Source organism: Emydura macquarii, unplaced genomic scaffold (assembly GCF_026122565.2).
Source record: "Emydura macquarii macquarii isolate MOO-44397 ecotype Brisbane River unplaced genomic scaffold, CSIRO-AGI_Emac_v2 contig_3113, whole genome shotgun sequence".
Lineage (NCBI taxonomy): Eukaryota > Metazoa > Chordata > Testudines > Chelidae > Emydura > Emydura macquarii.
Window position 1 is genome coordinate 490,877 of NW_027133250.1, and position 15,367 is coordinate 506,243.

A 15,367-nucleotide genomic window follows, 5' to 3' on the forward strand; every position below is an offset into this window, starting at 1 on the left:
AACAACAAAATGGGGTATAACTGGCTAGGTGGTCACACTGCTGAAAAGAATCTGGGGGGGGTCAGAGTGGATCACAAATTGAGTATGAGTAAACAATATGAGGCAGTTGTGAAAAAGGCTAATATAATTCTAGGGTGTATTAACAGCATCATTATATGCAAGACATGGGAGCTTAACTGTCTGACTAAAGCCAGCCTCAGCTGAACTATTGTACCCAGTTCTGAGCACCACATTTTAAGAAAGATGTGGACAAATTGGAGAGAGTCCAGAGGAGAGCAACAAAAGTGATAAGGTTTAGAAAACCTGACTGTGACATTCCAGGGTGCAATCCAGACCAGTGGGGGCATGCCTTGCTATTGTAGAATCCAACTTGGTTGCTCATAAATAGCTTGTCAGCATGCAGATTACACTCTGAGTATCTGTGTATAGCTACAGCTCTGACCCCAGCAACACCTAGTCACACTCTGGCTTCCATCCTCCTTGGTGATTACTTCCAGCTTGACCCCCCAACACACTCCTAGTCCCAGATTTGTCCCCCCAAATAGTGTGTTTTGCACTGTCCAGCCCTCTCCTCGACTGTCCAGATATATTAAATCTGGTGTCCCTTTAAGGGGGATCAAAATACAGACATTTGCCGCTTTAAATGATGTTACCCAAACAGTTCACAAAATGCTGGATTAGTTTTGATTAAAGAATAAAACAAGTTTATTTAATTACAAAGAGAGAGGTTTTAAATGAGTACAAGTATTAAGGCATTGACGTCAGAAATGGTTACAAGAAAAATAAAGAAACAATGCTTCCTAGTACTACACTTAAACAAACTAGATGTGGTTCAAGGTGAGATTCTTGCTACAGGTTTCCAGTAACATTGCTGATCAAGTTGCAGGTCAGATCTGCTCCCAAGGTCCAACGGTTATTTTTGTTTGTCTTTTTAGGTGAAAGAGCGATATGGACAGGGGAGACATAACCTGGGGTGATTTTGCCCCTCACTTTTATAGTCCAGTCCCCCTTTAAAATGCATGTTCCTCATGGTTACCCCTCAGAGCAAAGTTTATTCAAACAGTATCAAAGCAACATGGTGTCTGGTAGCGAAGGATGTTCCATGCTGTTTTTTCGCCTCTGTTTGGTGAAATGTAGATTTTTCTTGTCTCTTGCCTTCTCTCTCTTGCTGTTTGAGGGCCCTGTTTACTATTCATATGTAAATTGAGATAAACACACAGTCTGTTATTTAAGACCTGGTTGACCAATGCTGCCTAATTGAAGCTATGTGGGTTTGAACATGTGCCAGTATCAGCATTCAGGGGGAATTCATAACTTTTCATATAATGTTGCTACATACATTGTACCATGATATTATTGACCAGCACGTTATCAGTTTTCGCATGATTCCTTACAAGGCATATTTTGTACAATGATTATTATACTAGTGTGTAAGGGGTGAATACAGGAGTGCACTCTGTCACACTGACCTATGAGGAAAGATTAAAAACCCTGGGCATATTTAGTTATGAGGAAAGAAGATTGAGGGGGCATTTGATAAGTCATCAAATATGTTAAGGGCTGTTATAAAGTGGATCGTGAGCAACTGTTCTCTATGTCCCTGAAGGTAGGTTAAGAAGTAACTGGGTTAATCTGCAGTGAGGGAGATTTAGTTTAGGTATTAGGAAAAGCTTTCTAACTATAAGGATAGTTGAGCTCTGGTTTCCAAGGATGATTGTGGAATTTCTGTCATTACAGTATTTTTGGAACAGAAGAGTCAAACTTGTCAGGGAATGGTCTAGCGTTACTTGGGTCTGCCTCAGCAGGCGGGATGGATTAGGTGTCCTCTCAAGATCTCTTTCAGGTCTATGATAATCCAGCCATTAACCCTCTGGTACAGTCTATCTCAATGGACTGCAACTGTGATTCCTTTCCAGAATGGCCTCCAGTTTCCACCAGGAAAGTTAGAATTTTGATAAACCAAGAATTGATTAACAGAGCTCCTAGGGAGGAGTTTATCCCAGTAGATGGTTATAAGGACAATCTTTATTGGTGGGCCCCTGTGTTAGCAAAATTATTTACTAATATAATGATACAGGGATTGCCCCCCAGGTTGGTCCACTAGTCTCAGTGTTCCTCTCTATAAAAAAAAATGACAGAAATGGTCCTGGGAATTAGTGCCCAATCAGCCGCTAGGATGTGGTTTTTAAAAACTATATCTGATATATTCTGGGGACAGTACAGTATTGGGCAAAGTTGTGATTTATTTGTGGACGAACAAGCCGGTTTGGTAAATGGCTGTTGTCATAAACACGCTTTCCCCTGGCTAGTGGTGGTGGAGATTTTATGCAGCCTTTGCTGACTTGAACTTGGCTTTTGATGGCACTGATAGTCGTCATCTCTGGGAGAAACTTGTGAGGACTAGCATAGAGTGTAGGCTACTCTATCTTCACAGCCAAACCATGACCAGCTTAGACTAGGAGGCAAGGTGAGCCTAACTGATCCTCTTTGCCATCCATTAGGGTTGCTTTATTGGCTTCTTTCCTCTTTTGTTCACATTATTGAGGTTGTGATGGTTTTAGAAGAGGTGCAGTATTTCCCTTCCAAAGCCTGGCCTGATTTGTGTCTGTCCTGCTTTACACAGACGACATGGTTTTGCAGTAAAGTGGTCTAAGTACTTACTTTTCTGCCTCTGGACATATGCACTGCAGGCATCCAGAACCCTAAGTGATGCACCAAGCACAGGAAGAGACGTGTTCCTCCACCTAATGTGCCTGCAGGACCCATCTGGTGAGTCTTGCCTAATGGATCAGACACCTAAGGTGAGTTTACATAAAACAGATGGCAGGGATGGGACACCCTCCTAACTTTTTGCCCAGTGACAAGGGTACGCACATGAGACCCCACCCCCCCACACACAAGGGACAGGCAGGGATTTGACCCATGCTCTAGCCACTGGGCTATGGGCTATTCTAATGTAAGGCTGCCACAGTCTCTTGTGTTGAAGCTGGTGTACTGTGGATTAACTAATGATAGCCACATTAGGCCACAGAGTGAACAAGAAAATGACTGCAGCCCAGTGGTTACAGCATTCACTTAGGAGGTGGGAGAACCCAGATCCAGTTTCCTACGCATCAGTGACTCTATAAATAGTTCTCCAGGGTGGAACAGTTCCACCAAGAGAGACTGAGGCAGCCCCATAGTCCAATATCCTGGAGCGCAATGTTTCGGGGCACTCACCTGAGCAGTAGCAGAGCCCTGTTCAGATCCATTGTCTTCACTAGGTGGAGAGGAACGTGCAGCGGGGCTCTCCCACATCCCAGGACAGTCTACTAACCCCTGAGTAGACTAAAAGTTTTAAGAAGGCCTGCCCCCGTCTCCAGCTTCTTGCAAAATATGCTTTCAGTGCCGGGCGTGAACTGCTAGTAGTGATGGGTGCCTATCTCTGAGAGAGGGCCAAAGTTGAGTAGAAACACCTCTCATCAGCTTCTCCCGTTGCCTAGCTCCAGCAGCGACCTGCCTAGCGTGCTAGCTTTTGTGAATCACATTCTCCGGTGCCTCACTGCAGAGGAAGCCTAGCCACGGAACTCAGGTTTTGTGAATTGCAGTGTGTGCTTGTGGTTTTTGAGGCATCTAAAAATTATGAATTGTGATGCTCAACATCACAGCGTTGTGAATCTCGGCCGTAGCTCTTTGTGCCAGCAGGTGCGCCTGACTATATGCTGCCAGCAAACTAAAGTACTTTCCTTTGAGCACAGACTGAGTGCTTGGCCAGTGGCATGACCATGTAGAGGTGGGAAAAGGGAGAACCTTAAGTTCTGGGCTTCACTCAGGGCCATGGAGGGATCTAGTCACTCCAGCTTTTAGAATGGAATACATTTTTAAGGCACGTTTGGCTTCCCAAATGACACCCCAGCTACTTTACTTGGGGCAAAGGTAGGGGAGTGGGGTATTTCGACGAACGCTCAATTAAGTTAATTATTGGCTGTGTGTTCACTATATGACTCTCAGACTGTAAGGTCGAAGGGACCATTGTGATCATCTAGTCTGACCTTCTGCACATTGCAGACCACAGAACCTCACCCACCCACTCCAGTAATAGACCCAGAACCTCTGGCTGAGTTACTGACGTCCTCAAATCATGGTTTAAAGACTTCAATTTACAGAGAATCCACCATTTATTCTAGTTTAAACCTGCAAGTGACCCGTGTCTCATGCTGCAGAGGAAGGTGAAAAAACTTGTGTCGCTGCCAATCTGACTCAGGGGAAAATTCCTTCTCTACCCCAAATAGGGCAATCAGTTAGTCCCAGAGCATGTTGGCAAGACCCACCAGTCAGACTCCTAGGAAAGAATTCTCTAGTGACTCAGAGCCCTCCCCAACTAATGTCCCGTGTCTCCAGCAGTTGGGGATTTTTACTCCTGGCAGTCACTGATGGACCACGTGCCATGTTAGGCTGTCCCATCACACCATCCCTGCCATAAACTTACCAAGCTCAGTCCTGACGCCAGCAATTTTCTTGCCCGCACTGTTCCCCTTGGGAGGCTGTTCCAGAATTTCACTCCTCTGATGTTTAGAAACCTTCATCTAATTTCAAGTCTAAACCTGTTGATGGCCAGTTTATATCCATTTGTTCTTGTGTCCACGTTGGTGCTTAACTTAAATAATTCCTCTCCCTCCCTGCTATTTATCCATTTGAAGTACTTATATAGAGCAATCATATCTCCCCCTCAGCCTTCTTTTGGTTAGGCTAGACAAGCCAAGTTCTTTGAGTCTTCTCTCATAAGGCAGGTTTTCCATTCCTCAGATCATCTTAGTAGCCCTTCTCTGCACCTGTTCCAGTTTGAATTCAGCTTTCATAAACATGGCAGACCAGAACTGCACCCAGTATTCCAGATGAGGTCTCACCAGTGCTTTGTATAATGGTACTACCACCTCCCCATCTGTACTGGAAATACCTTGCCTGATGCATCCTAGGACCACATTAGCCTTTTTCATGGCCACATCACATTGACAGGTCATAGTCATTCTGTGATCAACCAATACACCCAGATCTGGATAGGTTGATGATTTAATCGCACTTTCTATTTGCTCGTAATGACAATCTGAGGAAACAAATCATGAGCACGAATATTATTTACTGCACCAGCTCAAAAACTAGAATACTTGTTATGTAGATATGGGGTGTTGCTGTCTTTGCCTGGCTGGCTGCAAAGTGTGTGAAAAGATGCACCTTACGACCTTGATGAAATAATGTATTTGTAACTTAGTTTATTTTTGTATATATATTTTTGAGGGTGCGGGGTTGAGTTTAAAAGTGTAATTGATTTTGGGAGAAGGGTTATTGTATTTTTTTCATTGTGTTTTCAAAATTTGTGTCCATTTAATTGCGCTGTGTTGTTTTTAAAACATGTATTTATTTGATATGTCCTAGTGCCTAGGGCGATATTAATAAATATGATTTAAATTTGCAATGGGAGCATGGATGTGAGGTCACGTCAACTCCATAGATGGAAAAACCAAAAACCCAGCATGTCCCAAACACCAGGGGGTAAAAGAACCACTACATCCCCAAATCACACACACCCCAGTACTATGTACAAATGGATATTTTTATTGATTATATACTGTAGAGCTGACAGCTTTAGTTCGACAATACATGCAGATAATCTGGCTTTAAACGTGGCATGCAGACTAGGAGCTCTATATAACTGGTAGAAGGTGAGCACCATCTTTAAGCCATGTACAGGCAGTGTGGAGAGGAAGGAGTAGGCTTCCCTCTACTGAACATGCCTAGATGAAGAGTTTTGTGGGTCAGGGACAGTGTGGTAGCTCTCTTGGTTTTTCTGGAGTAGATTGCTTATGGGGAACTGTGAATGCTAGAACCTCAGAAACGAACTAACTTGACCTCGCATCTTAGCAGACTATATGAAAGAGAAGAGACCTGGTTTATTATCTGCCTGTAACACTATGATTGGACCCAGTTCCCCAAACAAACATTTGCAAATACAAAAAATGTATTTCATCTCTTAAAAATACAGTTCACGCTGTCTGGAGTGCTCAAGTGCTGAATGGAAGGAGGACAAAGGTGTCTCCCCTAATGCAAACAGACAGCTGCGTTGCCCACTGGATAACCATGGAAGCGCTGGCGGATCCCTTGTGCTCTGGGCCCTGTGAAGCAGCTACAAAACTCTTTGTGCAGTAAATGGTCTCCTCTACACTGATGCACGTGGGGTGTGATTAGTTATATTAAAGGTGGGTGCCAGTGTAAATATTTCTTCACTCTCTGTAGATCCTTTTCCACAAAAACCCACAGGAGCCACCTGCCCTTTATGTCCTGTGTTTTCTTTGTTTTTCTGAGCATCTTCAGCATCATAGCCCTCCCGTCTCCCCATATGAGCTGAAACCTGGCAACTCCCAGCACTGATGGAAGGAGACAGCGATGAGCAGCATGAATTCAGACCCCCCCCCCCACCCCCTTCTGAATTTCCAGAGCTGTAAAAGGGGCCATACCTTGCTCATTGCATCCTCAAGGATGGCTGCAGTTTCATTTCCAGACATGAGGGATGCTGAAGGGAGCAGTTAGCAATCACCTAGTTCAACAGGTACCTCAAGCAGGCCAGGCCTGAGCCTGTCCATGGCAGTGTGAACATCCCCTAGGTCAATACCAGTTTTGCCATAACCTCATCTCCAGCTGGGAGGAGAGGTCAGTATAGATAAGGGGCTGGATGGATCTCTCTTCCCATGTTTCTTGGAAGAACAGGTACAGACTCCCACAGGCAGCAAATACAGTTACACCTCTGGCACTCTCTGAATGTCTGATACACATTTTCAGCATGATCAAGTCCATGGAAACCTCGCCATGTTCATATTCTACATTACAAACAAAATTTCCCCAGTGCTGACGCTATTTACAAATATTCTCTATCTTACACCTGTTCTCAAAAGTGTGCAATGTGAGTAAAACACAAGGTTTCCTGAAATCATTAACATTAGTTTAACAATACAATCAGCTCCTATTGCACTCAGGTTTAGGGATTATGTCCCCTTTAGGTTTCAATGAGGATTTCTCCCTCAGATTTAATCTCCAATTTGTTAAGAAGATAACCCATAACCTACAGTTACTAACTGACATTATTTACATTCATTATTTACAACCAGTGAAATGGTAGTGAGATTGTTTCTGTTCAAGAACAGGAATCCAAATAATATGCCTTAAATACGTGACCACACAGTCCAAACTTCTGGCTAGAATAACTGAAGACGAGTTCATTTCTGCTCCTCTCTCTGGGCCCCAGGGCTCTGGAGAAAGGAGAAAGCCCTGCATCCTCTGTGTGGCGAGCAGAAGTGGTACGGGCCACTCTTGTGCTCCTGGTTCCCAGCTGAAAGGATGCTGATGCTGGGTGTGGACAGGCTGTGAAAGGAACTGGCACCATTCAGCATTAACAATAAGGCTCACTGCGTTCACCCTCGGCTCCGGTGATGAGGCTGTCAGAGGGAAAGGGCAGCGGTCGCATTTGACCTGACATAATTGTTTTTACTTTTGAGTTTCAGAACTGTGGTTAGGGGCAGGGGAGGTGGGTTGCCCCCCTGTGCTGGTTGTGGGGCTTGAGTTTTATGGCTGCCCAACTGGGCTGGCGTGAGGCAATTTCCACCAGGCAGACAGAGGAAGGGTACGTGCAGCTCAGTTAGCTTGGCCCCATTCCTGCTCTCAGTGATGTGTGATAACACCCCCTCTGGCTTCAATGGGAGCAGCTGTAGGGGCTGCATTAACTCTGCTTCATTAGAACCACGAGCCCGACCGCCCAGGCTCTCTGCGGCCTGAAGGGAACGGGAGTGATGGTGCATTTGGCACAGCGGCTCCTTCGGGAGCTAGAGGGGCATTAAGCTGTGGTCTGAGGAATGGTAAGGGCAGAGATCACTGCAGACACGACTGGCTGGATTGTGCCAAGGCCCTGATCCAGCCAGGCACTCTGCACATGTGCAGCTTTCACTCTGAATCCGGGCGACTGCACTTGGGCTGAAGTGAGGCACATAGTTAAGACCTTCATTGGATCACGGCCACAATGACTTTCTGCTGCGCAGCGTCTCAAAGAGGGAGGCTGTGAGGGCTGGATGACAAGCCAGGAATGTAGGGGCATGAGACTGGCATCGGATGACCTTAGAGATGAGAGCTGCCCCAGTGAGGAGTGAAATGCTTCCCCCGGGAAGAGCCTCTACTCAGCTGAGGCAGTGCCTGAAGCGGGAAAGGGTCTGAAGGAACCACAGAGCCTGTGCTGGGTATGTGACCCCAAGGCAGCTGAGGAGGAGTGTCCAGCCAGGGAACATGAAATGATGCTGCCAGGACACCTCGAATGCCAGGAGGGCCTCAGCACATCTGCCTTCACAAAGGCTGGCCTGCCTGAGTGTCGGCCAGCTAATGCCCTCAGCGGCCCTGGGAACGATTCAGCTGGTTCCCTGCAGGACCAGCAAGGCTCCGAACGCTCCACCAACCCTGCCCGCCGCGGGCAGGCTCAGCCAGCAGCAAGCTGTTGCCAGCGCGGTCCTGCAGAGACACGTCAGCATAAGGGAGCCAGTCCCCAAGCTCCAGAGACGCCATGGCCCAAGTCCAGTCACTTTGGAGACCAGGGCCATGGAAAGCCAGTTTAGGGATTTAGGCTCTGAAGTGACTTCAGCGCTCTTGAAAATTTTATCCATGAAGCTTGAGAAAGTAAGGGGGGAAAGAGGTAAAGAGGAAGAATTGGTCTATTACTGGCTCACAGACTTGTACTGTGACTTGACTAAGCACATAGTGGTGTTAACACACAAGTACATTCACCCTTCCCAAGAGAATGAAACCAGCCGTGACTCAGATGTGCTTGTGCTGCCAGTCTGGCAGGCTGGGCTGGGGAGCACGTCTTCCTTACGGCTCACCAGTGTGCTGCCTGCTGGGAGGATGCACTGGGAATTTGGGTCCAGCTGGTTCCAGCAATGCTAATATTGTTCAAAGCACGGCTGCTTCAGGTTAAAAGCAAAGACAGCAAGTGAGGGCCAAATCTGCCGCCCTCAAAAGGACGAACACGGCAGTCGCGTGGAGTATTAACGTTGTCAACAAACACTGAGTTCCAGCCTCGGTCCCTTTCGGTGGTGGTTGGTGGGGGCTGTGAGGGGGGTAAAGAGGAAACTGCAATGTGCCTGAGCAGGTGGCATGAGGTAGAGGGGCTGGCGCAGCAGGCACCATGGGGAATTGGAAGGAAAAGGGTGCTGCATGAGCTGGGAGGGAGGGCGTCAAATGCCCCCAGTGCCAGGTCCCAGTGGGGGGCCAGGCTGCAGGGCAGCAGCTCACCAGCTGGTATCTGAGTGTCAGGCTGGTCCCTAGCAGCCAACAGTGTCCCCGAGATGCCCGAAGATGTTACTTAGTCAGAGGTTTGTCCTGGTAGCAGATCAACCCCTCTTGGCCGTGAGTGACTCGGGCCCTGCCTGTCAAGGGGGAACGCCTGACTCTGCTGCCCTTACCAGCGTGGCAGGAGGCAGCCACAGAATGAGCTCAGCTCTCCTGGCATGGGGCTGAGGCCATAAATGCCAGGCCATGAATTTTCCCCTCAGGTTGCACTGGATGAGAGCCTGAGTCCCCGGCCTGCCAAGCACAGGGGCTCTGAGCGAGCTGGGCCTTACCCAGCAACCTCCCAGCCTGAGCTCCCCACGGCTGCCAGCTACTGGGGAGACCCAGTGGCAAGCGTGAGGGGAAGGCAATACTGTTTACTGAGCCATGGCTGAGTGCAGAGCTCCCCAGTGACAATGCACGGGGGCTGGGTGGGCACAGAAGGGCTCGCTAGGGCTTCCTTTCCCCTAGTATTGCTCCAGATTCCCTCCCTAACCCCAGCCCCTGGGTTGGCAGGACCCACTGGGGATCCCAGCGGAGGGACAGCCATCCCTGATGGCTAAAGGAGAGGTCTGGGGAAAGGAGCAGCTGTTTCTATACGTGGTTTGGGGATGGGGAGATGGGACAGGGGTGGAGTTGCCAATGGGAACATGAGGGCTCTGTACCCCTGGCTGTGGTTCACATGCAAAGTGCCTTCCCTGAGAGCAAAGAGGCTGGGAGATCACCCCACTGATCAGCCTGGAAACATACAGCACCCCCCACTAGCACCAATAGCCAGTGCAGTGAGTCTGCCTCCGGTCCCTTCCCCTCCCCATCTCTGTCTGATGAGGACATGAACCTTGGAAACACATTTCTATATTCTTTAAGAAATGCCGGCTGGTCGTGCTGAGTCCTAGCCAGGGTGGAATGGCTCCTAGTCTGGCCAGGGGAGAGACAGGAAGGTTCAGGGAACAGCCCTGTCAGATGCATGGTGGGGAGGTTCATGGAACAGCACCTGGCCAGAGAGGAGACAGAGGGGCCCAGGATGGCTCCTGGCAGGGCTGGAGAGGGGAGAATGGCCCCTGGCATGCCCTGAGCATATCAATCTCAGTTTATCTCAATGCTCACTTTTGCCATTTCTCACCTTCTGGGAAGGAAGCGAAGCCCCTCCAGGAGAGGAGGAATATGCCTTCGAAGGGCAGGGTGCAAAGCTCCTCTCACGAAGCTTAGTGCATGGCAGCTGAGGATGGGTGGAGAGCTGGTGCCCTGTGGCAGCCTGCCTGGTCCAAGCTGGGAGAAGGGTTCATTGCTGTGTGTATTGCTGTTTGTTTGGCTCAGTAACTGGCCTGGTATTATCAAACCTCTGGCCAGTGAGAAGTTGGGTGGCAACGTGTGCCAGGCCTGGGGCAGGGATGGCAGCGCTGGGAAGCAGCTCTCCATGCAATGTTCTCTGCACTCCTTCCCAGCAATCCTGTGCTGTGTGATGTGACCTGGGGGAAATGGGTTCCTTCAATACATGGCTGAGGAGATTTGGGAACTCATGTGCTTTCCTGGTGTGAGGGGTTTTGGCTCCCGCACAATCTGTCCAATGACAGCTGAGCAATAGCAGAGGCAGATTAAGAATAATGCAAATGTTCATCATACATTGAAAACTTTCAGATGTGGAAGGACTTGGTTCCTTTTGAAAATCCAGATGTGTTCGGCAGCTGTGAGAGCCAGTTGCACTGTGGTCACGGGGGCAGCTCTGGTGTCCTTTATAAATTAAAGTGGTTAATGTAGAGTTCTTTTTTGTACTGCAAGTACCATAGCTGGTGGCAGAAGCAGTGGTCATGGACCCAGAGCGGTTTCCTATATTCCTGTGGAGACAAATCCAGTCTCAGGCACAGAGATGAGAAGTGGGGTTCCCCTGAGAGAAGTCTCTGCAGCCATCTTCCTGGCAGAGGAGGAACATTTGCTGATTAAGCTTCTGTCCCACACATTAGAAAACAGATTCCAGGCTAGCTGAAGGCCTCATCGAGTTTACAAGGCAGAAATGACACCCATGCAGCTGGTAACGTCCCTGTCTCTTGCCTCATGACCCAGAGTGTTCATTTGGTGAAAGGAAAGAAGTTCATCTCCTAGAGGTCATTCGGGCGGAGCGGGAAATGCCCTGGAAGACAGAACCACATAACATTACATACTGGGCAGCTCAGAGGCCTGCTCCTCTCCAACAGCCATATGCACCAGAGGAACAAACACCACAATTTCTCTTGGAGAGCCACAACCACACACCCTTGGGGGAGCAAATCCCACAGTGTCATGCACCAGACAGGGCAGATGGGAGGGAGCAGACAGGGTCAGATCTCGCTGCTTGGAAGCTGGGAGAGCCAGTGGAGCACATCCCCTTTCTCTATTTGCAGGGGAACTACTCTGACATGCCCCTTCTCATCCAAAGGCTTCCCAGTGATATCACAGCCTTGTCCAGAGTTGGCTCCTATTTGTAAAATCAGCCTCCCTGAATGAACACACCGTTTCGTAATTGCTCTTTTCTCACTGTTATGGGGTTTAACCTTTGGGGACCTGGCCACTCTCCTACAGGCTATAACTTGGGCACTAATTTCCAGGGTTTTCCAGCTGCCAGTCTCAAGAAGGCAGCCTGGGATCTGTGAATCATCTTGTGCCTCATCACCAGTAACAGGGACCCAGTAGGACCAAAATAAGCCCTCAGCTAAATCTGTGGAGCCCCATTTTCTGCAGATCGTGACCCTAATGACACGTGTTCAATTCTATTGGCCTTAAGGTGTCCCTATGGGAATACTTTGGCCTATGGAACAACTACCATCGGTGATGATGCATGGGAAGGAAAGCACCGGCTTGACTCTCAGCTCCTAAGGGGAGCTGGTGACGCTGGCGGTTATAAAACAGGTGTTCTTACTTCCAGATTAGACAAAGCTGATGGAGAGCCATTGACACATAATGCATATGGAACCCTGATGCCATTTGAGTCACTTTTCTCAGCAGAATCACCCGAAGCTGCAGAGTGCTGGATTTGCTAACAGCATACATCGAGAAGAGCATACTCCTCCCAGGCGCCTCGCATCTCTAGGGGCCCTGCAGACAGGCTCTGCAGGAACAGCAGCCACATGTCAAACCTTCACAACATTCTCAGTACCCAAGCCGTGTTACTCAGGTTTGGCCACGCACGTGCTCAGTTCGGGTACACCTATGCTGCAGCTAAACAACTGGGGCTGGCCCATCAGCTGACCCGGGCTTGCGGGGCTCAGGCTCCAGGGTTGTTTCATTGCTAGGCCAACATTCGGGCTCAGACGGGAGCCCAGGCACTGGGGTACTGGGAGGGGGACGGGCACACAGCTCAGGCTCCTGCCCAACCCTGAACATAGAATCATAAGAGTTGGAAGGGACCTCTGGAGGTATCTAGTCCAACCCCCTGCTCAGAGCAGGACTAACCTCAGCTAAATCATCCCAGCCGGGGCTTTGTCAAGCCGCAGTTTAAAAACCTCTAAAGATGGAGATTCCACCACCTCCCTAGGTAACACATCCCAGTGCTTCACCACCCTCCTAGTGAAAAACTTTTTCCTAATGTCCAACCTAGACCTTCCCTACTGCAACTCGAGACCGTTGCTCCTTGTTCTGTCATCTGCCACCAATCTGCACCTGTAACTTTACAGCCCCATAATTGGAGGTCTGCGAACCCAGGGCATCTGTCATGGACCAGCCACGGCATTACACTGCAATGTGGGCAAACCTTAGCCTCACACAAACCCCTCTCAGTTCTCTGTGCGGGGAAGGAAGAGTTTCCTCACCATCCTTTGCTCCAAACACTGACAAATGGGGTTTGCTTGAACTTAAAGAGAAAGTCTGTGGCCAGAGACCCTGCACTCAAGACTGCACCCAAAGGGTGAATAGTTTTGAAAGTTCAGAGTGAGTGAAAATGGGATGTCACCCCACCTGCTCTGCAATCTGTTGTGTTTCCTTCTCAACAAACACTGACCAAAAAGAGTCCTGAGCAGCTCCTGCTCTACTCCTCACCCCTCATCACACACAGGGACCCTCCACGTGCTTACCTAGCCCCTTTCTCCCCTGCCCCTGTGCAAAAGGAAGTAGGAAGGATCCAGTATCCAGTGACTCATATCCCAGCCCAGCAGCAGCAGTGGCCTAAAAAGCTTACCCGGCTGGTGGCTGAATGTCAGTGAGCCTGCAAATCTCTGAAGCAAAAGCCTCATGAAGAATCAACGTGCTTCACCTGGCCCAGTGTAGTTCTCTTCAGACTAGCACTTAGATTGACATACCTGGTCCTCTGTCTTGCTGCCCAGCTGGGCATGGGGGCTGGTTCCAGGGTCTGGCTGTGGATCCATCTGGGAAGTTGGCCTTTTCCCTGAAGTATCAGCCTGGAACAGCTGCTCAAAAGAGCCATATTGTTTTCTTCTGGAACTGGGAGCAAAATCTTTGTTTTCCTCCTGTGGTAATAGGAGCAAAAGGTTGGGAATCTTGTTCTGTTCAATACAACAGAATGCCCAGAACTGCAGCTGCCTCTGAGGGTCCTGCAGGCCCACAGCACAGGAGAAATCATGGCTAATTTGCCCATTTACCCAGAGTGAATTTCACCATCCATCGTGCTGCCCAGTCTCCCAGAGGGCTTAAGGCTTTCTGCAGAGCCTTACAGTCCTCTACTGGTTTTACTGATGAAAATAACTCTGCATCATCAGCAAACGACCTGCTGCCCATGTACTCCCACAGCAAACACAGAGAGCAGAATAACACTGAGGCAATGTCAAGGGTCCAAAGTGAAAATAACAGTTTAATAAACCAAGAAATGCAGAAATTAGGATTGCAACAGCACCATTGACTCTGCTGAATGGCAAACCTGGCTTCATTTTCAATGAAAATTTATCATAAGAAACAGCAGTGTTCTGAAGCCGACATTTTCCAAGGTGGGCACTAACTTAGGAAGCTTCCATTTGCGGGTGCCCACCGTTGGACACTTAGGTCCACATCCCTAAAAATGCATGAGCATTGCTCTGATCAGGTTACAATGCATAACCCCTAGGTGCCCTGCCACCCTGCTCTATTTTCCGCCCAAGCTAGGTGCCCAGGCTCCCCTTACAATGCATGGGGCTAAGGAAGGGGTTTCAGAAGCCAGCAAGCTGAGCAGGGAGCTGCCTAAGCCAACCAGGAGTGAAACGTTAAGGACAGGGGAATAGTGAGGGGTAGGGAAAGGAAAGGGCTTAGATGCCAAAGTGGCTGATCTGGCATGCATGACTGACAGCCAGAGACAGGCATCTCCTTCTACTCAGGATCCTCAGCCACGAACCCTCGTATGCAGTTAGGGACATAGGCCCAGATTTCCAAAGGCAGTAAGGCACCTAGTTCCCATAGGATCATAGATTAGAGTTGGAAGGGACCTCAGGAGGTCATTTAGTCCAACCCCCTGATCAAAGCAGGACTAACCTCAGCTATATCATCCCAGCCAGGGCTTTGTCAAACCACAGCTTAAAAACCTCTAAAGATGGAGATTCCACCACCTCCCTAGGTAACCCATTCCAGTGCTTCACCACCCTCCTAGGGAAAAACCTTTTCCTAATATCCAACCTAGACCTCCCCCACTGCAACTTGAGACCGTTGCTCCTTGTTCTGTCATCTGCCACCACTGAGAACAGCCTAGCTCCATCCTCCCTGGAACCCCCTTTCAGGTAGTTAAAGACTGCTATCAAATCCCCCCTCATTCTTCTCTTCTGCAGACTAAACAAGCCTAGTTCCTTCAGTCTTGTGCTCCAGCCCCCTAATCATTTTTGTTGCCCTCCGCTGGACTCTCTCCAACTTCTCCACATCCTTTTTGTCATGTGGGGCCCAGAACTGGACACAGTACTCCAAATGTGGTCTCACCAGTGCTGAATAGAGGGGAATAATCACTGCCCATGATCCGCTGGCAATGCTCCTATTAATGCAGCCCAATATGCCATTAGCCTTCTCAGCAACCAGGGCACACTGCTGACTCATATCCAGCTTCTTGTCCAGTGTAACCCACAGCTCCTTTTCTGCAGAATTGCTG

At 48.8% G+C, this 15,367-nt stretch overlaps 1 protein-coding gene across 2 annotated transcripts in view; it reads right to left on the reverse strand.

Annotated features, from left to right (window-relative positions):
- Window positions 1-713: 713 nt before the first annotated feature.
- LUZP1 (leucine zipper protein 1) overlaps window positions 714-15,367 on the reverse strand; it is a 33,149-nt gene continuing 18,495 nt past the window's right edge. Inside the window, exons 2-3 of one of the 2 annotated variants that reach the window (XM_067530734.1) lie at window positions 13,608-13,775; window positions 7,725-11,467 (exon numbers count right to left, since the gene is read on the reverse strand). In XM_067530734.1, coding sequence (XP_067386835.1) covers window positions 11,429-11,467; window positions 13,608-13,775 — 207 coding nt within the window. In that variant the 3' untranslated portion in view covers window positions 7,725-11,428. Of the gene's footprint in view, window positions 1,189-7,724; window positions 11,468-13,607; window positions 13,776-15,367 lie in introns of those variants that run through there. The other variant, XM_067530740.1, reaches the window with a different exon arrangement.